This window comes from Paralichthys olivaceus, chromosome 11, assembly GCF_024713975.1.
Source record: "Paralichthys olivaceus isolate ysfri-2021 chromosome 11, ASM2471397v2, whole genome shotgun sequence".
In the NCBI taxonomy this organism is placed as follows: domain Eukaryota; kingdom Metazoa; phylum Chordata; class Actinopteri; order Pleuronectiformes; family Paralichthyidae; genus Paralichthys; species Paralichthys olivaceus.
Window position 1 is genome coordinate 24,327,377 of NC_091103.1, and position 27,005 is coordinate 24,354,381.

General features: G+C 41.2%; 1 protein-coding gene across 2 annotated transcripts in view; it reads left to right on the forward strand.

Annotated features, from left to right (window-relative positions):
- The window catches only part of nova2 (NOVA alternative splicing regulator 2), a 67,755-nt gene that overhangs the window by 10,138 nt on the left and 30,612 nt on the right, over positions 1-27,005 (forward strand). For both annotated transcript variants that reach the window (XM_020088300.2, XM_020088302.2), the window contains one exon: positions 7,000-7,143. In XM_020088300.2, coding sequence (XP_019943859.1) covers positions 7,000-7,143 — 144 coding nt within the window. The remainder of the gene's footprint in view (positions 1-6,999; positions 7,144-27,005) is intronic.

Consider the following 27,005-nt stretch of genomic DNA (forward strand, 5'->3'; position numbering starts at 1 on the left):
ACTCCTGGAAACCTGCCACTTTACGTCAGCTGGGAAAACTAAGATGCTGAAGGTATTCAGCAAAGCACTTTGCACAAAAACACATATAAATAAACTGGTATAAAATAAACATGACATCAAAGTGGAGTTTTAGCATCTTGCAGCTGCGAGTGGGGGAATTAACTGGCTCCTGCAGCTGTGGATGAATGTGGTGGAATCAGAAAACACAGACCTACATGTTGTTATAAATCAGGTGAAGGTCTTCTGTGACATAATGTTACCTCCTGCAGCCATTTTGGAGGTCGTGGGGAATGTGGGTCTGAAAGTTGGGCTAGAGTTATATTCGATCATATGAACCTAAAATTTATCAACACACAAATTATGACATTTCTTAATTATCAATAACGTATCGTGCTGAGGTGCCAAATATATATTTGATGTAATTTCAAAACAGCGTGTACATTTGACATTTTTATTTTTTAATTAATACATAATGTCACCAAAGCAGTATTGTATATCGGTGGGCAATATTGGAGAGAAAAGGAATTCTGAGATTTCAAGGATGAAGTTGTAATTTAATATGAAAGCATCAACAATATTTTGAGAAAAAAAAAATACTGCACAATATTTTCAACGGCCTGATACTTATGATAATGTGGAGCTTATGAGCCAAAAGATAAAGTGTTTCAATAATTGGAAAACTTATGCTAAAGTATAACTCACATTCTTTATATTAGCGCAGATGACAGACTAATCAAACCCAACTCTGCTTTTTAAGCACATTACATTTAAACTTGTCATATGAAATGTACCAAATAAGTAAACTATACGTTCTCTAAGAGTTATAAAAAGGTAGATGTATCTTCAACAGATGTGTTTAACCAAAGCTCTAACATCAAACAAAGCTGTTTTTGAATGAATTCATAGAGCAGTGGCCTGTTGTTTTCATAATGACGTTATTGCCGTATCTTAAATAAACTCCAGAAAATCCTCCCTCCTTACAGTGAGAACTAATCTGCACCAATCACCTCGTCTGTAATTATGGTGTTTTTCTTGTTCTTATTTGGACTGAAGTTTACATGCTCATTAAGTTGTCAGCATGAAAGAGGCACAGCACTGGGAGGATGAGACTCTGGATCTATGATGATGCTTCATATCAACAAGTGCAGAAAATAGCAGAGAACAATGAGTCTCATCGCGCTGAGACATCAGTGTCTCTCAACACTCGTCCTCTACCCAGCAGTGAGTTTGTCTTATATAACAGTGTAAGAGTCTGAGCGGTTTCACTCTATGTTTCTGAGTTGACCCCTGGATGTTTAATTGAAGATCACATTCGAAGTTCATCAGTGAAACAATGACTTTTGTGTGTGAATGCTATAAAATCTCCGCTTTATTTATTCCTTGAAAGTTTTTCTGTTCATCTTTCTCTCCATAGAATAAATTATTTCAAGTCACCTCGAGACATTTTCGCTCAAACGCCCACACTGCAGAAGTTTTTCACCATCACTTTTTAATTTGCTAAGCTGTGAGAGGGAGCCGTGCGTGGGCAAGCGATGCATGACCTCTATCGGATTTTGAGGTTAGCGCCGTAGCTGGCGGGTTCAGACGAGGCTAGCGGAGCCTGCGGCTGCTGATTATGCTCCGATAGATCGGCGTGCTGGAGTATCACCTGCGCCCCTCGGAGGTGGGGTGACACGCTGAAGGGATGGTGGGGTATAATTACACACAATTAGAATGTGTGACTGTGACAGGCAGATAAATGAGACCTGGCTTTTTTAAAACTGGTAAAAAAAATGGAATCGAATAGTGTCGTTTGTAGTTCACACTGGATCAGGGTGGAGGATGATGTCACAAAATCAGGATTTAGCTTTGTGCTTTGTACATGGATATATATATATCAGTAGTAGTGAACACGATTACTCTATTAATTACACAGTTTTACTCTATAATTCAACTTTAATATAAAGAAACATCGGTTTATTCGATTTGATTTATCAACTCTTGCCATTTTCTCCTCTGTGATAATTTGCAGGGTATGAGCATGACTCTATAAACCGCCAAATATTATTATACTATATTAAGAACCAAACTGGGATTTGTTTTAAATGTTTATATTGTAATCTATTTTTTTTTTGTTTCTCTTTAGACTCTCATAAATCAAAAGCTTTTACTTTTTCCAACCTTCTTGCCTCATGTGTCTAAAGACTTCTGATAGTTTTGATAAAACCTGCATCAGGAATGTTGATAAAACTCCTGTGTAAACAGACTCGTTCAGGATGAAGCAGTGTGGGAGGACGAGGCTCGAGTGCAGCACACATTTTATGCTTTTTTTATATATATATAAATAAAGTTGGTGCATATTTATGAAAATTGAGTCATGGCAGTTTTGAAACCTGCTAAAAGCTTTATTTCCAAAGTGTAATTCACTCTGCATTACATAACCCTGTGAAGAAACTGAGCACTGCAGCTCTGCAGCTCTGTTTAATGACACAGACGAGCTGCTGTTTGAGGACTCACAGGCTTGTTGTGCTTGAACATTTGCATTGAGTTTGTACTTTAACGGCTTCCTCATTTGTAAAACCGATGTTATGGATGTACAGCACCATGTGCACAAAATAGTTCCTTAATGGGAAATAACTGATCAGCAAAACGTAATGAAATGTACAAGAGCTGTTTTTAGGTTTGTTTTTGGACAGGCTGTAAGTTTAATGAACATTTGTATTGAATTTGTTTTTAATTTGATTTCAAACCTTAATTCTACGACTGCCGAATGTTTCCACCGTGTCAGACTCGAGTGTGGATGTGTCGCAGGTTAAAATCATGATATATAAACACATTTTTTTGACCCATGCAAGTGTTACCATGCAACAGATACAAGTGATGAACATGAGTCACTCATTACATCCTCTCAAGTTCGTGATGAGTCACGTTGCCAAGGTGTGTAGGCTTGTTTATGAGACGTAGAAAATGGTCTGTTTGTGGAGGAGGTGTTAGTGAGTCTGTTTTGTGCAGCTTTTGTATTTGTGTGTGTGCATATGTCTGTGTGTGTGTGTTGTATTTACCAATTCCCCTGCCTTATTAATACGTGCTGGTTATAATTAGCTAGCCTCCATCGAAAGCAGGTCAGTCCAAGGCTCCGTACTTAAAGTGGGTCACTGCAGCACAGAGAGGAAAGAAGAGGAGAGGAAAGGAATTAAGGAGGGAAGGAGGGGAGAGGAAAGAGAGGTGATGAGGAGAAGACAGACAGTTTCAGGCCACGACCATGAGATGTGATTTCAAGCTCACAAACAAGGTGCTTCTGTGAAAGGGAGCGAGAACTCATTAAACATAATGTACATGTTGTTTTTTTATTTGTAACCGACAGTAAATAAATGACAAAAATAGCAAATAGGGACAACAATAATAATATCCAGCTCACCAGAGGTTCTCGAGAAAAGGTTGGTGTTACTAAAATAAAGATATAAAGATAGATTCAGAGTTTTAATGAGAATAATTGTTTTAAAATAGAGAGAAACAATTAAAAAAGGGCGGTGACGAGCTACAGTGCAGCTGAAGTTTGATGTAAAGCTCCTGTAGGGCCATGCTCCAAAATACATCACATTCAAAACACCTAGGTTTGCAGGACGCTCAACAAATCAACTGCAGAAAATAACTAACTTAGGGATCACAACCAAAATAAACCTTTCTCCAGGTACCACTGAGCTGAAATTAGGCCAAAGGTTGGAGGAAACCAATATTAGGAAGTTTAGATTCGATGGTTCGACTAGTTGGACACTTGAAGAGCACATACCTCAATCATGTTATCACCATATTGTTTATAGATCAGTCACATATACCTTGTACACAGAAATGTTCCGCAATTTCACCTGTTCAGGGATATTAACATGTTATTTACACGTCTAATATTTTTCAAAAAAATATCTCTGCATTGAAATTCCCAAAATGTGACACGTTGTAATGAAAGTATAAACTTGGATTTGCCCTCTTGTTCAAATTCGCTCCAAAGGTTCTTAGTGCACTCATCTCTCCACCAAGTTTTGCGGATCAAGCAGAGTAGATGATAGAAGGATGAATAGATAGAAGTACGGTCACAGAGGAGAGGAGTGATGGCTGAAGATGAAATCATCACCATGGAGGTGTTTTATTTTTGGGGCAGACACACTTTCAGCTCTAAGGGAAGGAGCCTTTGGCTGAGCACAGGTCATAATTACACTTTGCCCTCTAATGCACACCAGCGAATTCAGATTTTAACAAAGGAGGTTGAATCTCAGTCGACAAATAAAAAAGTGGTTAAACTGAGGGCAGGTGGGTTTTTCTTTCCTCTTTATCCATGTTGGAGCTCCTGTAGTTTGTATTTCATCACTCGCTGAGCTGAGGAGGGGCAGGGGAGTGTCAGGTTTCCTGTGCTTTGACTTGGCTGAACACTCAGAGATGAGTGCCGAGCCCACCCAGAACCAAACGCCCGGAAAGATCTGAACTATCTCGGCACGCAGGACAAAGGTTTACCCGGAACGAAAGACGAGAGGTTTAAGATAAAAATCAGATCAGTTTTCAGAATTTGGAAAAGATACAGCTCTTTTCATAGCTTAAAATTTAAAAAAGTTTGAAGATTTTAAATAATAACTTTATTTTACAGATCATTAAAATGCTCCACATGTTCCAAACCCCTGTACTCTGGGCTGTAGGCGATCCTGCACACTTCAGCTACTCTAATCACTAGTTTCTGACTTGTAAATGATCTTTATGTTAACATTAAAGTCCTCATTATAACTAGGAAACCTGGATTTTTCTGTGATTTCTGATTTCAGTGCATTGCTGCTTAATAATATGGAGATGCCAAGAAACTAACAGGCATAGCACGCTAGCCAAAGGTTGTGGTTCAATGTAATTAAAAAAATACATTGTCAGTTCAGAGGTTTTTACCATCACACAACCAACTCTGCATACGTCTGCAGCTGTCTGGTGATTTGAACGTCATAAACATGGGAATATTTACAAGTCTCACAGTCGCAAAACTTTAAGGGTGCTCTGAGAGTGCTTACCTCCAAGGCTCACACCCTATCTCACCATCTTAAAGAAAGTGGAAAAATAAAGTATGTCATTTCTTTGCCACAACTATATCCTATCGCCACATTTCGAGGGAATTGGTCGAGTACTTTTTTGTATTCCTGTGACCAAACAAACAAATGTCAAACAACCCGGGTTCAACATTTTACAGCACAACATAATCTTAACAAAAAATTTGCATCTTGAAGCACAAATTGGTCATATACAAGAATTGGCCTCATGTTTTAACTGAGCTTCAGAGGCTACTGAGTTTTTCACAGAGATTTTCTGTGGGTGTGTCCAGACACCGAGCACGTCTCTGCTCAATGTTTGCATCTGATCAAGCAGAATAACTGTGGTGCACAGAGACGCTCACTTTTAAATGTATTTATAGAGAGGTGTCAAAAACACCTCCTTGTTATGAAGCAACACAAGTGTTATGGGGATTTAACGGGAGAGTGAATGACTTTAAATAGCTTTTAGTATTTACTTATTGTTTTACTTGTTCTGTCCACAGCAGGATATACTGTTAGTTTATCACTTTTATTCACGTGCGGTTTCACAGTTCTTTGTCTGCAGTTGTTCGTGTGTCGCGGACGGAGAACACTGGTGTTTCAAGGTGCCTCCCCTCTGTCAGAAACTGTGCCCCTGTAATAATAATAATCCTATTTTAATCTGCCTCCTGAGGTTACATGTCCTGGATTATCAAATGTGAAGAAGGATATGAGGGAGGGAAGCCGAGACGCACACAATCACCAACAGAGACAGAGCAATGTAAAACCTTGTGTTGACTATAGAACCTTTCTTTCATGTTATTTCTGTAGAATTATATACATTTCACAAAAAACTAAAGAGATTACAGATGTTCTGTGGAGTTTTAAATCGTCTTAGATCTTAAATGGGTGATTTTAGACAGTAAACAAATTTGGTTCTATTCATGATTTAAACACAACAAATCTTTTCCTTTGAAATTATACTTGCTGTCTTTTCCATGCAGTTGAGTTTTTTTAAAATACTCAAAGCAGAGTTGCCTCATTTTACCAACACAATGGAGATTAATAGAATTTATATATTTAGATTATTTTTCAATTTTCACATAAACCTGAGCAGGAATGTTCAGGCTGATACAAAAAAGCCAATCCTGACAGCTTCATTCTGTCATGCGGAACATTCAACAGTCCACACATGACGGCATTAAACAGACGCCATGTTCCTCTTTACCCTGAGTTTACTCCGTCTTCTCAGTGAAGGTGTCGCTCCATCGAATATAACGGACTGAGTATGTGCCCTTTTTGTTTGTGATCTTATCTGCACCTGTTATTTACGGCATGTGTGTGTGTGTGTGATGGTGTGCACGTGTGTGAGGGTGTGCATGTGGTGTTGCGCATTGCAAGGCGCCGCATCCACAAGCGTCGGTTGAATCTGATTGGCTTTAATAACAGAACCGAGGAGCAGCGGGTTCCTCGGCTCCCTCTCCTCGTGTCGAGGCGATGAGGACCAGATTCCTCGGGCCCGGCGCTGAAATTAGATCAGACCAATCTGGTGAGAGCGTTTAGAGGCTGGCGTAAATGGACATGCAGAGAAAGCGGAGAGATAAGGCCGACGTGAAATCATCAGATTATGAAAATAATTAGTTGTCATGGATATCAGTCACTGTTTGATGTGATTTGGTGGATTTCGGATGGTTGGCAGGGAGGGAGGAGGGGGGGTGCGTGTGGGAGATGAGTTCTTTGGTGTAGTGATGCAGCACCAGCTCACATCTGTCCACTTCCACTCCACCGTCTTCAAACAGATGACTCTGTACCTTTTTCCTCTTAATCAAAGTTTTCGCCATTGATGCAAATTGTCATAAATAAAATGAAAGGGCAGGCATGAGGGCAAAGGACTGAATGTTTTTCTCTTCCAGCTTTATTTGAAGAACCTGTGCTGCAGTAGCTCTCTCTCTGACTTCCTGTTTCCTGTTTCCTGCTGCAGAGGAAGGCGAGTACTTCCTGAAGGTTTTGATTCCCAGCTATGCGGCGGGTTCCATCATCGGGAAAGGAGGCCAGACCATTGTCCAGCTGCAGAAAGAGACTGGAGCCACCATCAAACTGTCCAAATCCAAAGACTTCTACCCCGGTAAGACTTGACAACCTCCGCTGCTGCTGCTGCTTCTGCTGCTGCTGCTGCTGCTGCTGCTGCTGCTGCTGCTGCTGCTGCTGCTGATGATGATGATGATGATGATGATGATGATGATGATGGATGCAGAGACGGATGTAAACAAAGGAAAACTTTATCCTTAGACACTTCATTACATTAAATGAATCAAACCAGAACACAGAAGCACACAATTTGGCTCAAAAATAAAAACAAGATATTATTTACATTATATTATATTAATATATATTGTATATTTATTTAACAAGATACAATGTAAAACAAATACTTATAAAAAATATATATTTATTTAAGTGACACATTTTTTCTCAACACACTGATGTTTTGTAATTTTATCAAAATTTAAAAAAATGCATCATTATATATAAAATATGTGCACAAATACAGGATGGAGTCAGAATGAGTTTAAGTTAGAAAAGGGTGAAGTTTTCCCTTGTCAGCGGTGCGGTAGACTAAACTCGAACAGGATGGATGATAGATGGACGGATGAACAATGGATGAAGGAGAGGTAAACAGAACAGCTGTCTATATCCATTCGTCCTCTTGAAGGAAATGAAGGATGGAGGGAATGTGTTAGGATGAACAGACGGATCAGTGTAAAGTGTTTCGACCCATTAAGGAAGCATTTCATTATCTCAGTCTTCATCCATCAATTTTTCATAATGTTAAAACACACACACATAGACAAGTATAGAAGCAGTGACACATTTACTGCTGTTGGTGTTTAAGTGAGTTTTCCTCCCATTAGAACCACTGACCTGCTGCTTGTTGTTGTTCACTGACATTGACAATCCGAGCCTGTTTCACACTGTGGAATATGTTTATTCAGTCTATGTTGTGTGTTGTTGTTTGTTTGTGTTTATGCTCCTAAATTTGCGTTGTGTATTTGTGAGTCCTCGGGGACAGAGGGGCCTTGGCTGGGTTTATGTTGCACGCACTCACACAGTCAGGGATCAGAATTCTCGCTTTAGAGGTGAAATTGTATTTGTCTAAACTCTGAATTCTGCCCTGATATGACATGTGACTGGACGAGGGAGGAGGAGGAGGATGTGTGTGTGTCTGTTTGTGTCAATGTGTGTCTGTTTGTGTGTGTGTGTGTGTGTGTGTGTGTGTCAGCTCGTCCAGTGCTCCGGTTGTTTGTTTGAGAAATGAAATCCAAGAGCAGCATGCATGTCTCTAATGTGTGAAAGTGCTGCCAATCCAGCCCTGTCTGCTGTAAACAACATGCACACACGTTTGCCAAATATGTTTTGAAGAAAACAATGTTGCTTTGCAAACTGTGGAGGATGCACAGTGACTCTGGGCTCAGTAGTATCCTGCTCCACATCTTGTTCTGTTCAGGCCTCTTCTACTCTTGATGGATTTAGCGAACGATGGCAGTTTGTGTAAACCCGGAAAAGATGACTTTTTACATAATTTAACTAAGACCACAATCTCCCTCCAAGAGCTTGGAGTCGACAGAACATCCATAAAATCATTACTCATGCTTTGGTTGGATGTTGTTGGAAAACAAATTAAATTAAAGGCTTTAAGGTTTTAACCACTTGAGCAAAATCATGCAGACAAACTACATTTGCACAACTGAGAAGAAAATCATTTGAAATACAGCAGTGAATTGTCTGTCAGTGACTGTTGACCTATTTAAGTTGCTAATACAATATCCATTTTCTTATTTACATGAGTCAACATTACATCCTCAGCTGTTGTCGCTTTATTTACATATTTATGTGAGTCAGATCTATTCCTATGATACATATTTCTCTCCTGTTCCTGTAAAATTACCCCTGTAGGTAAAATTACAGTAACACGCCGGCACTGAAAACAAAACATCAGCAGTCGTACTGAACAATCCCACCTCCAGTTAAATTCCCAGTGTTGTCGTAGCGCCTGTTGAGTCTCTGATGTAATTGCTGCCCCCGAGCCAATCACAGCATGAAGTCTCTCCTGCTCTGCTAGAGACGTGTCGGACACATGTGCCGCTCTTAAATATGTTTCTGAGCTTCAGTCTGGAATTTATGTTGGAAGTTTGCGTCGGTTTCTGTGCGTAACGGGACACGGAGCTGCTGCTGCTGTTGCTGCTGCACAACATATAAACTCTAATGTCAAAGGAAACAAAGAAAGTGTTTTAACAGTTCCGATTTTTGCTTTAATCCCATTGGTTATGTAAAATAAATGAAATAAATACAGTAAATGCATAGACATGGGTCCTTAACTTTCCTTACGGTTCATAAAGTTTAGTATTTCACTTTTCTGAAACTGTCAGAACCTGTAGATCCATTATTGTTTTCACTCAAAAATGTAGTTCTGATCTGTTTCTTTTACTTTGAATTCAATGAGACGTCTGATGATTTTGGCTGAGACAGAAACATGAGTTTCAATGTGATGCATTATTGGGAAATAACACCAGGAACAGTTTTCCTGTAAATCTTCCTTTCATTTTATTTCAGTGTTTTCCCTCAGCTTTATATTCGTCCATGGTTTCCAAGTATTTGTTTGATTTGAAATTCATCTCTCATTCTTATTGTGTGTATGTGTGTGTGTGTGTGTGTGTGTGTGTGTGTGTGTGTGTGTGTGTGTGTGTGTGTGTGTGTGTGTGAGAAACACTTTGTGAATGTGTCCATCAGTTCAGTGTTGGCTTGTGCAAACAAGCCACTGTTGTTTGACACCGGCACACGAAGACTCCTGAAATCTCTGCCAGCTCGAACAGATGCAAGGTGCAAAAGCCTCCAAGACACACACACATACACACACACACGCCCATACACAATCATGCAAACGTACTCATGCATAATAAAACCACTGACAAAACCTTAAACATATAGAGTGCAAAAGCTACATGTGCACATAAATTCAAAGACACATGCAGATGTGTGAGGAAGTGCATGTAAATCCACAATAATATGCTCACAGACATGGTTCCTACTCTTCTGGGGTTTGTTCCCCAAAAAATCGCTTTAAGACACGAAGAGCTGAAGAAAATGAGTCGAGGAAGAGCGACGGGGAAAGAGAAAGAAAGAAAGAGAGGGTTGTATGGGCCCCAGTCTGGAGGGGAGGACTGAGGGAACTGTGTGTGAGTGTGTGTGTACCCTTCCTCTGCGCTGAAGGGGGCATCTGTATGCAAATGAGACACGGTTCTTCCTGGGTGACAAATCAAAAGGCCCACCTGCTGAAAGGGCCTGTGTGTGTGCGTGTGTGTGTGCGTGTGTGTTTTGGAATAACAGGGCCTGTCTAATGAGCAGAGTAGAGAGTTACTGCTGTGTCTTGTTCTCATTCCTTTCCTTTCACTCCTCGGAAGACATTAGTTGCCCTCTTTTCCTTCCCCTCCTCCCCCTCCACACACACACACACACACACACACACACACCCCAGCTGTCAAAAAGAAAACCTGGCTGAGTTTTTGGAATTTAATCTCATTGTTCATGAGAAATGTTTAAAAAAAAAAGAGAAAATGTTGTCGCAGCTTCCACATTTTCCCAAAAAATGTGAACTTTTGAACTGGTCTTTTTTCAAAATGACATCAGGTTGATTCAGTCTAGTGAAGGGAACATAAATAATGACCCTATTAAAATTATGTTGAGAATTTGGAAAGCAGTGAAAGTAGCATCAAATCAAACCAGATGTGAACCGTCAAAAGGAAAATGTAATATTTCTTCTCAGGTGCTTAAAAAGATGTGGGTTATGCTCCAGGATGACATCATCATCTGAAACAAAACCAAAGCACCTCTGGCTCTAAACGTACAGATTCTTTATCACAACACTGGAGCGGTGCCTGGCAGCAGTTTTAAGAGCAGAAAGTTGGCAAAGGCTCAAGCTGGATCCTGGACTGTTGAAAGATGAAGTCAGGATAAAAAAATGTATTCAAATCCCTTACATTGGTGTAAAATCATAAATATATGTGATATGTTTTTTTTTAAATGAATAAAAATAAATCTTTAATTGTCCCAGAGGGGACAATTAAAGCAGCAAAGTCGATGTGACGTGAGCGGATGCAGGATGGAGGCACAAAACAAAAACACAACATGAGGCTAAAAATAGACGTTGAATGAGCAGCAGAGACAAATATCAACAGAGCCGGAAATGACTGTGAGGATAAAACAAGGATTAATATGTGAAGATACAGATTCTTATGTGTTTTAATTTATTCACATTAAAACTGAACTCATGAGACGCAGTTTTCAAACACTTGACCTTGTCTTGCCCTTTTCTCTTCCTACATTCCTCCACTCACATCACACCATTTTCCCTCCGTCTCCCCTCCTCCTTCTTTCCCAGACCTCCTCCTCCCTATTTATGCATGCATCCTTCGATCCAGCTCCATCTCATCCATCAATCATTTCTCCCTTCTTTCTCTCTTCCCTTGTGTTACTCCTTCGTCCCTCTCCCCTTGTCCTCCCCTCCCTCCAACTCACCCTCCATCCCATCTATCTGGAGAATAGTGCAGCAGCAGCACTTAGTCCAACGACCAATTAGCAAGGAGCAGCAGTACTGTAGGACGAGACAGGCCACTATTCATCCTTACACACACACACACACACAGAGCACTATGCATCCCACCAGTCACCATTATGGAACAACAGATTTATTACACACCCATACAGTGCAAGGCAGTGCCACCTCCAAATATAGCTCCTCTCTGTCTCTCTCTCTCTCCCTCCCTCTCTCTCCCACTCTCTCAGATCTAAATTCAAAGGTGCTTTATTGCTATCAAGGTTAAAAAACTATTTAGTTTCAGCATCAATATAAAATTTAGTCTAAAGAAGGAAGTGTGTTTCTTGCTGCGTATATATCTTTGTGTTTCCCTGTTTCTCTCTCTTGAACAAAAAAGCTTTCCATTTAAGTTTAAGACATAAAAACTAGAAGGGCACTCAGAGAGAGAATACCTCCCCGCAAGGCTGGTTGCATTTACGTTGAGATCAGATGCATCCGGATGATTATACAGATCTGCACCAAATTTCACCTGTTCTCTCCACAAATGCGTAGAAAAAGAAGTTCAGTACCACACCCTTCAACCAAAATTCAATAAAACCGGTCCTGTAGTTTCTGCATAAACCTATGTAAAGACAAATTGCAATTGAAAGTTAAACTCCTTGGTGGATGTATAATGACTTGAATTTGCAGACAAATGAAAAGTTATTAAGTCCTCCGTTTTTCTCAACTTGATCAACTTTGTGGGAAATACACTCATTTGTTTCGGTTCAGTCAAGAAGATGGATATTTCACAGTCTAATGTTGGTGCATTAAGAACTGAACCGTTCAACTATTCGTTTGAACAGATCCCAGTAGTTCAGGAAACACTGAGTCATAACAGACTCAACAATCATTACTCTAAAAAACACATAGTAAATCTGTAGGTTTGTCTTTTTCAACACCATCGTTTATATTTAATCTGGAGCCAGAAACTAAAACATATTCAGGTGAAGTTATTCCTCAGTTTTCCGTCCCTTTTTATTAAATTGGTTTTAAAAAGTCTTATATAGAACTTTATTAATGTAACTAGATTTGCAGGCAACAATCTCATAACATTCACACACAAGTACACAAACATAATGAAAAAAAAATCTTTCTCTATATTTCCAAAATAAGTCAATGTAGATTTGCGGAGCAGTCACTCAGTGGGCAGCTGGTAAAGATGAAACCTGTGGCTTCATTAGTTTGTGAAGAGAACAAATGCAGCCGCTGCCGTTCCACATAAAATATTCATTTCTGACACCTGTTTCATAATTAGAATCGACCTGCTTCCCTCCTCTTCTTCTCCTCGCCGCTGAGATATTGACCTCTGGTAGGACACGGGGGGCAAAGTCATAAAGACAAACTAAAAGCTGGAAATGAATTAGTATTGATGCCGTCGAGGTTTTCCCTCATCTGTCCTGTCGCAGTTTTATGGCTACAGTCGAGTTTCACAGCCTCCGGGCTCAGTGTCTCTCTGAGCGTCTTCTCCAGACAGGCGCTGACAGGATAATGTGAGTGTTGACTGGACATTTAGGAAACAAAATCACATTGTGCAGCATTTTCTTAGTGGAGCTGGCGTTTTTCCCTCGATCCTTTACTTTATGTGGATGAAACCTCCGATGGCAACATTTCATATCGATGGGATGTTTGAAAAAACAGACCCGCGCCCTGAGGACATGGTTAAGCATTGGAGGAAAATCTGGACCAGAAACCAGTACAGTACAAAGCTGGGCTCAGACTAGAGGAGTTTTAAAAACACCACCCAACGTCTCTCACGTGATCTCATGGGCTCAACCAGTTAATTATAATATCTGTCAACGGATGCTCGGAGAGTGACGTTAGCCTGGGAATGTTGATCAGCTGCTCTGGTCTCTCCGTCTTATTCATTGGCTGTTGTGGTGCTGCTTTTTAAATACTGACATAATCATGACGGTTTTGAATATTAAGATTTAAACATGTCTGACCGTTTTTCAGGGACAGCCCTGATTATTCTGCGGGATGTTTGGGAGATTTAAGAATGGCTCTGTAACCAAAAACTCTACCAGTTGATCTGAGATGAACATCGGTACCAACCGAGATTCCAGACCACATTTCCCCTCAGATCTCAAAAATGGGAAACTAAGATGACTAAGAGCCGACTTTGTTTTGCGTCTTTGCCAAAATCTCTGACCTCATGGGGAGAGAAGTTACCCAAACATCCAGTTAAAGTGTTTGTTGTGCGCAAACAAACTTTACATTTGTGTCTGTAGCTCAAACCAGACACAGAATCCACTGTGACCTGAACCAAAGCAGCATGAGGTCATCATAAGGAATGTTTGCTTTTCTCGCTCTAAGCGTTAGGCGTGTGTATGTGCACGTGTGCGTCTGTGTGTGTAGATGGTACTATCAGTGTATATTTGTGCCCGTGCAGCCCTCCCGCCCAGACCGGAACACATTCCTGCAGAGGTGACTTCACCACCACATTTAACCCACTTCAATGAGTCCAATCTAAACTGAACCTGATTGTTAATGAGACACCCTGACGGACGAGGAGCACATGTTCTCTCATCTGACTCACAACTGCAGAGGAACCAGTTCCTCATGAGAAAAGGCTGCAGCTCCTGTAACTAATAACCAAGGCTCAACAGTCCTGTTCATTTCAATCAAGCTGAAAATACACACACTGATTATCAGTCGCGTTTGCAATAAGATCCATTAACTATTCCTTGTGAAATTGCTGAAAATATTAAAAGAACTTACATCAAGTTTCGTAGAAATCCGTTGTGAAGTTTTTACGTAATCCTGTTGACAAACAAACAAGACCTCGTTGCCACATGGTGCATTGGGCAGATACCAACAGTTAACTAAATGATTACCTTTATAGAACTGTCTAAATACTTTTGGCCATATACTGTATGAAGAACGGACAAATGATTTTAAAGGTTAAAACTGACTCTTCTTAAATTATGGATTTATCATATCTGAGTCAGCCATTTTCTTTTTTCTTTTCCTACAGTCCGTCCCTCACGCTCTCTGTCTCCTCTGTCTGTCCTCTGTCACTGTGCGCCACCATTTTAGAGCTTTGTCTTTAATCCCACGCCATGATTGCAGTTTTCAGTATTTAATATCCCCACACACACACACAGACATACACACACAAACACAAACACACACAAAACCATCACACATCTGTCCCACAAGGCCACATGAACACATACAAACACACACCTGACTCCCACACACACACACACACACACACACACACACACACACACACACACACACACACACACACACACACACACACACACACACACACACACACACACACACACACACACACACACACTGCCCCCAGCCTTTATCAACATTACTGATTCCAGTCCTCTAAGCCTCTTACGTGGCTCTAAGCTCTCAGACCAAGGGATGGAAAACTGCAATATTACATATCACACACTCTCATACACACATGCAGATGCAACTGGAATGAATTTCCTGTTTGTTAGCCATTTCCACGTCTTCATTAAGCGACACATTCATTATACATGTCTGCTGTTTATCACTTATAACAAGATGATTCCCATTAAATTAGATTCCTGCTTCGCTTCCGTCTGAATCTGTCAAATTACGTAAATTGACGCCCGTTAAAGTGTCTGTCTGAGCTGGAGCGTCCGGCTGATCCGAGCGCAGCCGAAAGGGTAAAATCCGTCATTACTTCATTAATAATAGTTGAGTTTGTCAACACGTTTCTGATTCATTGTGTGGTCCTTACACAGAGCTAACTCTCATCAGCTGTTTTTTTATTATCAGGGATGATTTGTTTGCTTTGGCACTAAAGTGAAAGCAGCTTTTTGTATGTTTCAGTGCTACTTGTCTGCTCAGTTACATCACACAGATGTTAATATGGACTGTCCCTGAGAAATAAAGTAATTCTTTTCTTTTTTTAACTCTCTTTAAATGATGTGAAGAATCATTGAGATATAAAGTTAGATATAGACATATTGCATAACCCAAATTGAGAAACATTAAATTATTAAAAATGATATAAAACCGAAATATTCACTAAAGACGAATATCACATATATAAAACCAGACCCAGACATTATTTCTTTTTTGGTTTTACTTTTTATTAGTTGAGCAGTTTGCAAAAAGCAAAAGGCTTCTAGTCTACTAGCTGCTTCATGTCACTGATAACAGACAGATTAAATGATAAATCAGCAGAGAATGATTTTTCTCAAAAAGACAGAACCTTTTCACATTTTGCACAAAATGTTTCTTGGTAGCAAACACAGTTGAAATATTCAGTGTGTTGACTTACACATTAATCTTCTTGGATATTCCAAATTGGATTTTATTCTGAATTTCATATTTTATAATGATGGCACGTGACATACAGTATATTACGTGTGTTTTAGGAGCATTCCCACTCAGATTATACATCTCATGTAACAGTTAGCAACACCTGGCCTCTTGCCTGTTTACACACAGCTCAGCGTCTTGCACACAAACCAACTGAAATCAATTTCTGCAACGCTGAGAATTTCATGCCCAAAAGAAAAGTGCTAAATTTGGACGAAAGGAGAAACAAAACATTTTTTGGACATTATGAAAAACGTATAATTCCTTAATAGGGTGTAAACTGTGCAGTCACGGGGGTGACTTATGTTAATCAATGCACTGCTGCATGTAATGGAGGAAAGGAATATAACATTCCATTCTCATAAGCCATTTAACAGCTTTGTAGCGATGTTGTGTTATTCCATTTAATCTGGCAAAACCTAAATATTCTGTGAATTTAAACGAAATGTCTGATAACACCACACGTTCATTAGATTCTGTGTGTGTGTGTGATGTCAGCCCGTCAGCAGGCAGACACGCTGAGTAACGCCTCAGTACCAGTCAGCCCCGTGCAGGCTGACGGACAGACGATAATGTCCCAGCTCTGGAGAGAGTTCAGCTCACCTCCATCGCCCTCTCAGGCTTCCACAGGCGGCAGCAATAATAGTTCGGTGTTTATGGCAGCGGCTCCTGAAAAGGTCGGACTGTTGATCTACAATGAGACAGCGTCTGAAAAATATGTGAGCAGCGTTTATACAATGGAAATTATCAGTGGCATGAGAAAAGCATTAGGTTATATTTCATATAAAATAAGCTGCCCTATGCTGATGTTGACTGGAGCAATGAGCGGATAGGTGTTTTTATTGTTTTCCTTGATGTAATCTTTTATTTGATACAGATCAAGATTTTTTTGATAAATTGTGAGAGATGTTCATAGCATAGCCCATAGCATAGCCTGTTCATAGCCTGTTTTTTCAATGAGAAAACTCAAAACCAGACGTGACTTTTCTTGCAGCCGGTCACCAAGACCTTGAAGTTTTACATTTTTATATCCAACATTAGATTGTCCGCTAGATTTTACAAATATTGAATGAAAACCTTCAAACCACGAGTTGCTGTTCCCTTGAATAGACGCCCAGAGTGGAGCAGAGGAGCTGTGTGGTTGAAAAGGTCAGTTTTAAAAGCGGCGGACGCTCGTTGCTTCCCTCTGAAGTGGCTTTCTGAGTGTGTTCCCGTGTTCAGATGCTCCGGTGGGAGCTGAACCTTCAACCCCCCGGCAAGGTCACCGATGTTCTCCAACATGAACTCATGCAGAACGAGACCCTTCCACGCAGGCAGCGTTAATACCACGCTGACATACAGCTCCATCTGCCACCTCTCAGTCAGACTCAAACCCACCATGTTGGGACAATTACTAGATCTGTGGAGACCAACAAATATTCAGGAAGTGAAGCACGCACATCCAAATGTGATAAACACTGCGGGCAGATGAGAAATGTCCGTTCACCAGCTGATCTTTCCACAACACAGGTTTGTTATCTGATGAGTTTAAGAAAACACTTTGAGGTAAAGCAGGTTCCACGTTTGTCTTAGTTCAGCTCAGACATCAACGACCTGTACAAGTGACCTGGTGACATGTCAGACGAGAACGGTGTGTAGTATTGTCATGTTGTCCGATGGAAAGCTTTTCTCCGAGCGGTCATGACTCCCCTCCTCCCTCACCCAGTGACTCCCCTCGGCTCTCCGGCCACATCAGTCGCCCCCCCCCCGCCGCCTGCAGACAGGCATGGCTAATCAATCTATGCGCCACATCTGCCACATGGAGGGCAGCGACAGGCCATCAGGATACACCCACCTGCCTCAATGCAGCCTGCGTCCTCTGTTTCGTGTAACTTTTCGCATTTCGTCCTCCCCCCCTGCCTCTAGCCCCATCTCTGGCAGCCTGCAGTGTTCAAAACAGAAGAAATAATAATTAGTAATGAAGAAGCTGGTGATCGATATTGGTTTTCCTTCACCTCGCCGCCCCCTCTCTCTCCGTTTGCTGCCTTCGTGTTAGGACTTTTAATAAGGAAGCATCAAGGGTGCCAGGGAGGCCAACTGTAAATAGAACAGCAGGAATATGACCGACCAGTTGCAAATCAATGCTGCACTGTGTGTGTGTGTGTTCATGTGCATGCAAGATAATCAACTCCTGCTTACTTGCCTGTTTAAAGTGTGTGACTGACTGTGTGACAGATGTGTAGCCGATGTTCAGCCTGTGTGTGTGTGTGTGTGTGTGTGTCCTTGGGAAGTGGTAGGGTAATGCAGTGTGCCAGTGAAATACGACGATCATAAACCCACTCAAACGCTTTCACTGCCTCTAATCCCAAAGCACACACACACACACACACACATGCCCTGTGTCCATGACTTCAGAGGATTCATTTCCTGGAGACGTATACCCCATATCATAACTACTGCTTCACCTTAACCAACACGTAACCTCACCTTAATCATAAAACACCTCTTAAACCCTTAAAATGAATGATTTACATTATTAGGACTTGTTTTTTTGTCCCTGTATGGAAGACAAGTCCCCATGATGTGAGTGTGTTTCCAGATTTAGGTCCCCAAAACATGAGGAAATCCTGGACCACATGTGCACACACACAGTCAGATGCAGTTGTGGTTAATGGAGGTTTGTGTGTTGCTGAGACAATAAAAACATCTGAATTTCACTTGTGGTATATTCCCTCACACGGATGAAGAACACCACAACATCTCTGCTGGTTAAACGAGACCCCTCAAACATCTTGATTAGTGACCTGATGATAACCAACTTTTCATTCTTATATAAATATCCTGTCGTTACTGTCCTGTACTCTACTCACTTGAAAAAATAAGAAAGACAAATATCTGTTTCCTTGTTTGGGATGTGAGAAGACACTTGTTTCTGCTCAAGGGAGGAGAAGTGAAACAGAAAGAGGTTTCCTCCTCATGCAGCACTGAGGAGAGAATCTAACTGTGTCTGAGGGGTTGATTCCACCTGCCCCTCGCAGCATCATGGAGCCCTGCAGCCTCTCAAAGTGCAGCGTCATTGTAAAGGCCCCCTCACCCCGTGGTCTCTTTCATGCCCAGCTGAGGTTGCGTCTCTCTTGGTGAGCGATCAAACTGACGCTCCCAGGCTCCACCGAGGCCTCTAGCAGCCGGACTCCTGTATGAAGCTGTTTAATACATTCTGACTCTGGCTCTGTTTAAAATGTGGGAAACTCTTTTCCTGCAAGAAGACAGATCATCTGCAGACCTTGTTTCTATGTCGACTTTTTCGCGACGTTTGATTTTAATCAGATGCTATTTAGTTTTTTTTTATCTGTCTCAAAATAATGATTTCTATCAAGTATTTTAATTTGTTGGGACGTATCAGAGTGGTGGAGGTCTTAGGTTAACGGACACCTGAATGTTGTGTTTAAAAGCAATCCACTGTACAAATACTTATTAACCTTTAATCAGGATTCAGATTAGAGGGTGAATTCAGGAATTTTCCCTTATTTACATTGTGAGATAGATAAAACAATTTTGGGGATTTCTCTGAGAATAACTAACTAAATTGGGGCAGCTGGGTTGAATTTAAGGTGGAAAATGTTTTTTATAAAATCACACTGTACATTTTCTCAGTTTATTTATCAGTGGCTTGTCATCATTTCTTTTGACATTTTCTACCTGTTCTTGAATCTCTTCATACTTCTTTCATATATTATCATGTTCTGTAGCAACCTGGTTTTCCCACAGGGATCATTAATGATTCATGGGATCTAATCTGATCATCTGACTGAATGAGTGCAGCGTCAATAAGAGTTGCAGCTTCAAAACGGGCAACAAACATGAAAGTAAAAGTCTCACAAATAACCGAGAGGTTCAGTAAACAAAGTAAAGCTCTTGTTGGTGAAATATTTCTATTTGTGCCTATTTGTTTGTATGTGTGTATGTATGTATGTATGTATGTGTGTGTGTGTGTGTGTGTGTGTGTGTGTGTGTGAGTGTGAGAGAGACAGATTGAAGAGCCCAGTCAGCACACACACAGGGAGGTGGGGGTGGAGGGGGAGGAAATACGGGGGAAGGATTGAGCGAAAGAGAGAGTGAAATAAAGAGGAGAAAGGAGGAGGAGGAGCAGCTGAATGTGCAGAGGTTTCTATGAGCTCTGAGGGTTTCCAACTGTCACAGACAATAGGTGAGGGCAAGGCGCTCCGTATGACAATAGGCTCTTTGACCCCGGTCAAGCTAGCAGGAGGGGAGGGTGGGGGAGGAGGGGGAGACAGAGGGTGTCCCCATCTGCCTCAGAAGAGGGAGAATGCGTGTGTGTGTGCTGTCTGTGTGCATCTGTAACTGTGTTGTTTAATCTGAGCTAACAAACACACTAAAATCTGGAATCTGTGCCGACGTCACGTGTCTTTGTTTGTGCGACATCTCAACACTTGACTGATCCACTTTGAGGGAGCTGCACTACTTTTCTGTTACTCTCCACCAGTGTCTCTCTCTCTCTCGCTCTCTCTTGTTCAGACGTGATTGTGTCATAATTTACACCATCACAGTTTACATCTGTATCGTATAGGCCTGCAAAGAAATTACAGGTGCTACTTATCGGAACAGAGCAAATCAAAAAAAGGTGAAAATCCGACAAAAGGCCCAACTAATAAATACAACGTGATTGTGATATACAAAAGTAATTCAACAGTAGTAATAGTAAGATGTAGGTGCAGCAATAATACAATTTTAATTTAATTTACAAATATAATGTGCAATAATTTGATGAGAATAATTTAAGAATACATACAACAAATGTTTATAACGCAAACATCCTCTGATGATGACTATCACGCAGCAGCGACCTAACCATCACAGAGCCTGTAGATTAATGACGCCACCGTATTTAATTAAAAGCAGCTTCGGTGACCACAGTCGCAGTGTCTGACAGTTCTGTCACAGAGAGACGATAAGAAACAACAAGAGTAATTTAGCTTTTTATCATGACCCCTTGATGAACCTACAAAATCATTCCTGACCCAGACTGAACAACAACATCTCAGGCAGCAGACTCTAACAGACGGATGTCGCTCTCTCTCTCACGCTCTCTCTCACTCTCTCCTTCCCTCTCTCCCTCCCTCTCTCTCTTGTCACTCAGAAGCTATCTGTCAGTTCGTCTGACAGAGCTGCTGTCTGTGACTCTGTGAGGAGCTGGGCTAAGCAACGCAGCTCAGGCCTCTTCATAAAACATCTTTATCATGTGCAGAGACGACACTCACTCACACACGCACACACACACGCACACACACACAGTGCAATTTCAGCTTATTTGGCTGCAGAGTATTTCCTCCTTTCTCTTTTCGTCCATAAATAGCAGACATAGCTGGATTTGTCTCTGTGTCACCATGGCAATTCGTTGCTTTCACGACCTGCTATGATGATAGTACCAGGCCTTGGTGTCTGTGTGTGTGTGTGTGTGTGTGAGAGAGAGAGAGAGAGATGAAGGTTTGTAGGTACAGCACAGCAGCTACCACACACACACCCACCCCCATCGGACAAAGCAGAGAATTGTGGGACTGCACACCCGTTGCCTTGGTGATGAGAATCAAAGTGACAGCTCTCCTAGAGGAGGAGTCCTCCCCATCCACTCATACACCCCCCACCCCTCCTCCTCTTCCTCCTTCTCCCTCTCCTCCCCAGCAGGTGTAAGAGAGCAAGCGAGACAGAGAGATGTCTTTCTTCCCGTCTTGGTCAACGTCCAGATCCTCTCGCCTTCTGTCCTTGAGAGTCGCTGAAATAAGCAGCGCTGGTAGGAAGTGGAGGCTGTAATTTGTGTGTCAGCTTTTAATAACATCATAAATTGTGTATGCATTGGAATACCGAGCAAAGCTTGTCTGGAGGAGCTGCTCGCAGGTCATGAAGAGGCATCATCTGAGTGAAACACGTTATCTGCAAAAAAATATATGAAGCTTTGTTCTTTACGAGGCAGCTGCACAGTTAATGAGTGTGATGAAAATAAAACTTTAGTGCTTCTTTCATTTAGATGTTAATCTGTGTGTAAACTACTTGTAGTCAAATCCAACCCAGCGCTGATCAAACACACACACCGTGACATATGTGCTCTGCTCTGATTGGCCCTCCACAACAATGACACTTAGCGTTGGTGGTAGTCATGACAACATCCCACAAAGGGGTCAGATCTAAAAGGTCTAAATCTGCTAATGTCTCTGAGTACGTCTCTTACATGCACACACACACACACACACACACACAAATACAATTGCACACACACACGACACAGATGTGTGTGTGCACGTGTGTGCTCTTAAAGGAGCAGGTTCCTTCACTGTAGAATCCGGCTTTGTGTAGAAGTGCAATTCCCTTTAAGGAGGAGGAAGGTGAGTGCAGCAAACAAAGAGCCTCTTTGAAGAGAGGGAGAGAGAGAAAGGGAGAGAGACACAGAGAGAGAGGGAGAGAGGGAGAGAAAACCAGTTGTAAAATTGCTTTTTTTTCTTTCCATCTTTACAGACCCTCAATCTTTGGCAGCGGGACAAAGGTAGCCCTCTGGGACCCCTTAACCCCTCTGTCTCACACACACACACACACACACACACACACACACACACACACACCCCTCCCTCACAAAAGAGCTGGTTCCACAGCTGCCCCAAGTCTCCCTTGCCTCCCCATTTCCATTATTTTTAATCCCCCCAGTGAAAGCTCCCCCAATGTCTCCCACCCACTCCCCCATATAGCCCCCTCACGCCTCTAACACATATGCACCCACCACCATCACCTCCCCCATGATAAATCCCCCCTCTCCCCTTCTGAGGTCCCACAAAGCCGTCAGCTGTTGTATCGTCTCTCTGACACACCGGCTGGACTCTCATTTTAATTATGAAGCCCTGAGCCTGATTACTGTGTCTGTGTGTGTGTGTGTGTGTGTGTGTCTTTGTGTCTGTGTGTGTATACGTGTGTGTGTGTGTGTGTCTGTGTGTCTGTGTGTATACGTGTGTGTGTGTGTGTGTCTGTGTGTGTGTTCTGCATACGAGTGTGTAGTTACATGTTTCATACAATGATGTGTGATTATAATCAGGGTCAGTGTTGGTCATGTGACTGGTGGATTTCCACGGTGAAAGCCACTGATTGGCTGATGAGGTTGACGCCAGGTTAATAGTGACTCTGTGTGGCGTCATTCGTCTTTTTCCTGTCTTTCTCTAAGCTTTGTTCAGATTTCAGCTGTGTTTCTTCCTCTTCCTCTTCTTCTCTGTAATTCAGTTTCTCTCTCTTTTGCTCCTCTTTTGTTTTTTTAATTTCCAACTTTCCTAACTTTTGTTGTCTATATTTACTTCCACCATTTCTTTTCTTGTCGTTTTCTTCTGTCAGTTTTCTTCACCTGAATGAGTTTTATCAGCACCCTTTTCACAAATGAGCAGCACTTCCAAATACAAACATCTGCCTCACTTTCTATTTCACTTTTGACCCTGTAAGAATGCCACCCTGTCCGCTTCTCCTCTTGTCTGTTCACAGGCTGGATGTTTTCCAACGGTCGTCAATACTTTCATGTGTGTCCCCTCATCAATAAAACTTTCCCCACGTTCTGTAAAACTCCTCTTTCATCCTCCTCCAGCCTCCGGCCGACTGTTGTGTTCTGCGTCGTGCTGTAAATCATACAATCATGTTCCATATGGTTGTCATTAATAAAGATGAGGTCACACTTCCAGTCAGACCCCACCCTCCACGCTCACGTGCACTTGCACACTCTACTGATACTTTGCAGAGAGCGAGGGATATAGAGAGAGGGAGAGAGAGGGAGCTAATTAGTGTTTTAGCTGATTGCTAATTGCCGCTTTCTTCCACCTACTTACACACAACACTGAAAGAGAGAGAGAGCATTAGAGTGAGAGGGAGCGAGAGAGAGCAGAAGCCAGTTCTTCTATTTGTATATTTATCAGATACTGTGGTCATTTCCTTCTGATTACACAAATCCATCATGTCTTTATTCAGTCACACACACACATGCAGCCTCGCTCTTATTTAGAGCATCTTTATCAGGTGGTTTTAATGTGAATATTTTATCTCAAACGTTTCCTGATGTTCAACCTGCAGCAGAATGAGTGACCGCTGTTATTCTCACTGAAATCACTGTTGGTCTGTTAAACTGTGCAACACAAGATTTTCACGTGTGTCTCAGTTGTCAGAGGACGCACACCGTGACCCGATGTTTAACCTGCAGCGTTATGTGTTAATTTGTCTGTTCAGCTCTAGTTTTCAGTGTCTGAGGAGAAGGAATTTTCAGTTCATATAAATACAAAATGGAAAACTTAAATAACATCTGAATCAGGAAGAATTAACGTCACGTTTGTAGCTTTAACACTAGTGTTTAAAATCAGCTGATTAAATCCTGCTGATAAATCTAGGTTTTACTATTGATAAAGCTGGGCAGCAGTTCAAAATGACTAATTTTACTGGAGTCATATCATGATATTGTCATGTTTATTTATAATTTTTTCAAAATTCAGTCATCCAAATTACGAGCATGTTATATTTTTCTATGTATGTTCATGTGACGTTGGATATATTTGTCTTGTCAGATCTGATGGTGATGTAATATATGATATTAGGCCTATTAACGATGGTATGGATTAATATATACTGGTATTTTATTCATATAATGTCTGCCATATCTAAATTATTAGTCATATATTTTGAAAAATGAAACGAAACACATCTTTAGCCTCTTATTACTGATTAGCACTGAAAAGTTGACGACTATAATTAGTAAAATAACATCATTATTAGATTAACTTAACTGATGAATAGAAAAATAGAGATAATGAGACTTCTGGATATGGATTTCATATCATGTTTTCAATGCTCTGATAAACAGTATCTGTCGCTAGATAATGAATTTGCCTAAATGCAATAGGAAACCTGCTTTAAACTGACGAGGATCAGAGCAGGTGAAACTACCTGTTATTCTCTATATTTATCATTTCACTGAAGCAAAATCAAACTGAATCTAATTTGATTTAACAGGAACTATCAACTGCCGGAATCACCTCCATTTTTGCTCTTGTTAGTCAAAACTATTGTAAGCGACATGGGAAACATTGGAAACACATCAAGAAACAAGTTTTCTTGGCCTGTAGTCCTGCTGACGATCCACAGCTTGGCTCGGATTCCTCGGTTCAGTCAGACTAAAAGGAATCAAACCGACTTCTGCTCCGTCGTTGATCAGGTTTCTCACAGTGTGAAAGTTGTGCTAGAGTTACAGTACGAGTCTTTAGTTACTCAGCCAAAAGTTATGTTTTTCCACAGTGGATTTATGTCAGGTTGGAACAGCAGTGTGTATGAAATCTCAGGCAGTCTTACAAGCAGCACATGAAGCAACAAGCCGGAGAAGCAGAGTTCAAGTGTAGTTTAGGATGTTTTGGTTTGTGAGACTCTGCACAGTTTTCACTTTCTCAGGCTACGTGTCCTCAACATGGAGCCAAGTCCCAGCTCTCACACACACACACACACACACAGATATACATGATCTCAGATGCACAAAGACCTACTCAGAGACACACACACACACACACACACTCACACACTCCCACACATTTTGTGCAGTCCCAGCTGTAACAAATGGGGACCAGATTGTGTATGATGATCATGATGTAAAAGATCAGGCATGCTGGTCTCCATGGTTGACGAGCTTTGTTGAGTAAATTTTGAGTGTGTGTGTGTGTGTGTGTGTATACAGAGGGGTCAAACCCTGATTCACGTGCCATGAGCTTTTAAGCAGCTCTCTTTGGTTCCCTGTAGAATTCATCATACGCTGCTGCAGCCAATCACAATCAGCCGTGTTTGGGTTAAAGAATGTGTTCCAAACAGATGAATACATCATTCAGCAGAAAACAGAAAACATCTTTCTTTGATTTTTGGTTTTTTTTTGTACTTTGGATTAGAGATGAAAACAGCTCTGAACTATGGCTGCATCTATGTAAATGTTGGAGGGAGGTCCGACATCTTTTTTGTGTCTACTTTTCAGGATATTTGAAACTTAAAAATCTGAGAATATGGACCAGGCAAAGGTTATTCTGTCTGAACAAGATATTTACATTGATTATGATTGAATATAACAAACTATAAAGCGTCCTGGCACAGTTAAATCTCTATGTCCAAATGTTACTCCTAAATTTCATTACAGATTTTATGGGTGTTGAGTTTGGAAGTTAGAGGCACTTATCCTGCAGTTTTTCTCATTATTTTGTGGCCCAGTAAAACTCAATGAGCAGACCATGGCACTAACATTAGCATGGCACAATATGGGCAGTGGGTGTTAAGGAGAGAGAGGATTGTACGGGGGTCGGGTTCAAACAGCCGGTGTTCTGCAAAGTTGTGAAAACGCTGGTAAAGTGAGACAAGTATTCTCGTAAACACGCTCTGATGCCTAAATACTGTGTGTGCGTGTGTGTGTGTGTGTGTGTGTGTGTGTGTGAGTGTGCGTGTGCGTGTGCATGTGTGTGTGTGTGTGTGTGTGTGTGTGTGTGAGAGTCAGAAGACAAAGGGTGTGTTCAGCAGAGGCAGAGTGGAAGGAAATGAGGGGAAGTATGAGGAATGTGGAATGATAGAGAGACATGGAGACAGACAGTGAGATGGAAAGAAGGGGATGTGACAATGTTGTCTCCATTTTTTTAAATGGAAAAAATGCAGAAAACATCTCTTTAAATTACTTACTGATGCACTGATTATTTTTGCATTATCATTATTTTTTGGGGAAAGCAATGCAAAACCATGTTATGGACACTGTTTTTTTTCCACCGTGGAATTTTTGAGTCCACCAAATTTGAAAGATTGAATCTCTTGAAATCCTAGAGTGTAAATAAAGATGGACTACACGTGTCCACATCCTCCTACTCTTCAGAAATTAAACGAAATATCCTGGACACTAACGCTGCCATCTTGCATCACTGATGTCCGTCAGAGTCTTTGCAGTAGCAATCAGGGGATTAAACCACGGTATCACCACTTAAATTACCTCAAATGACAGAAACCATCTTTGTGAA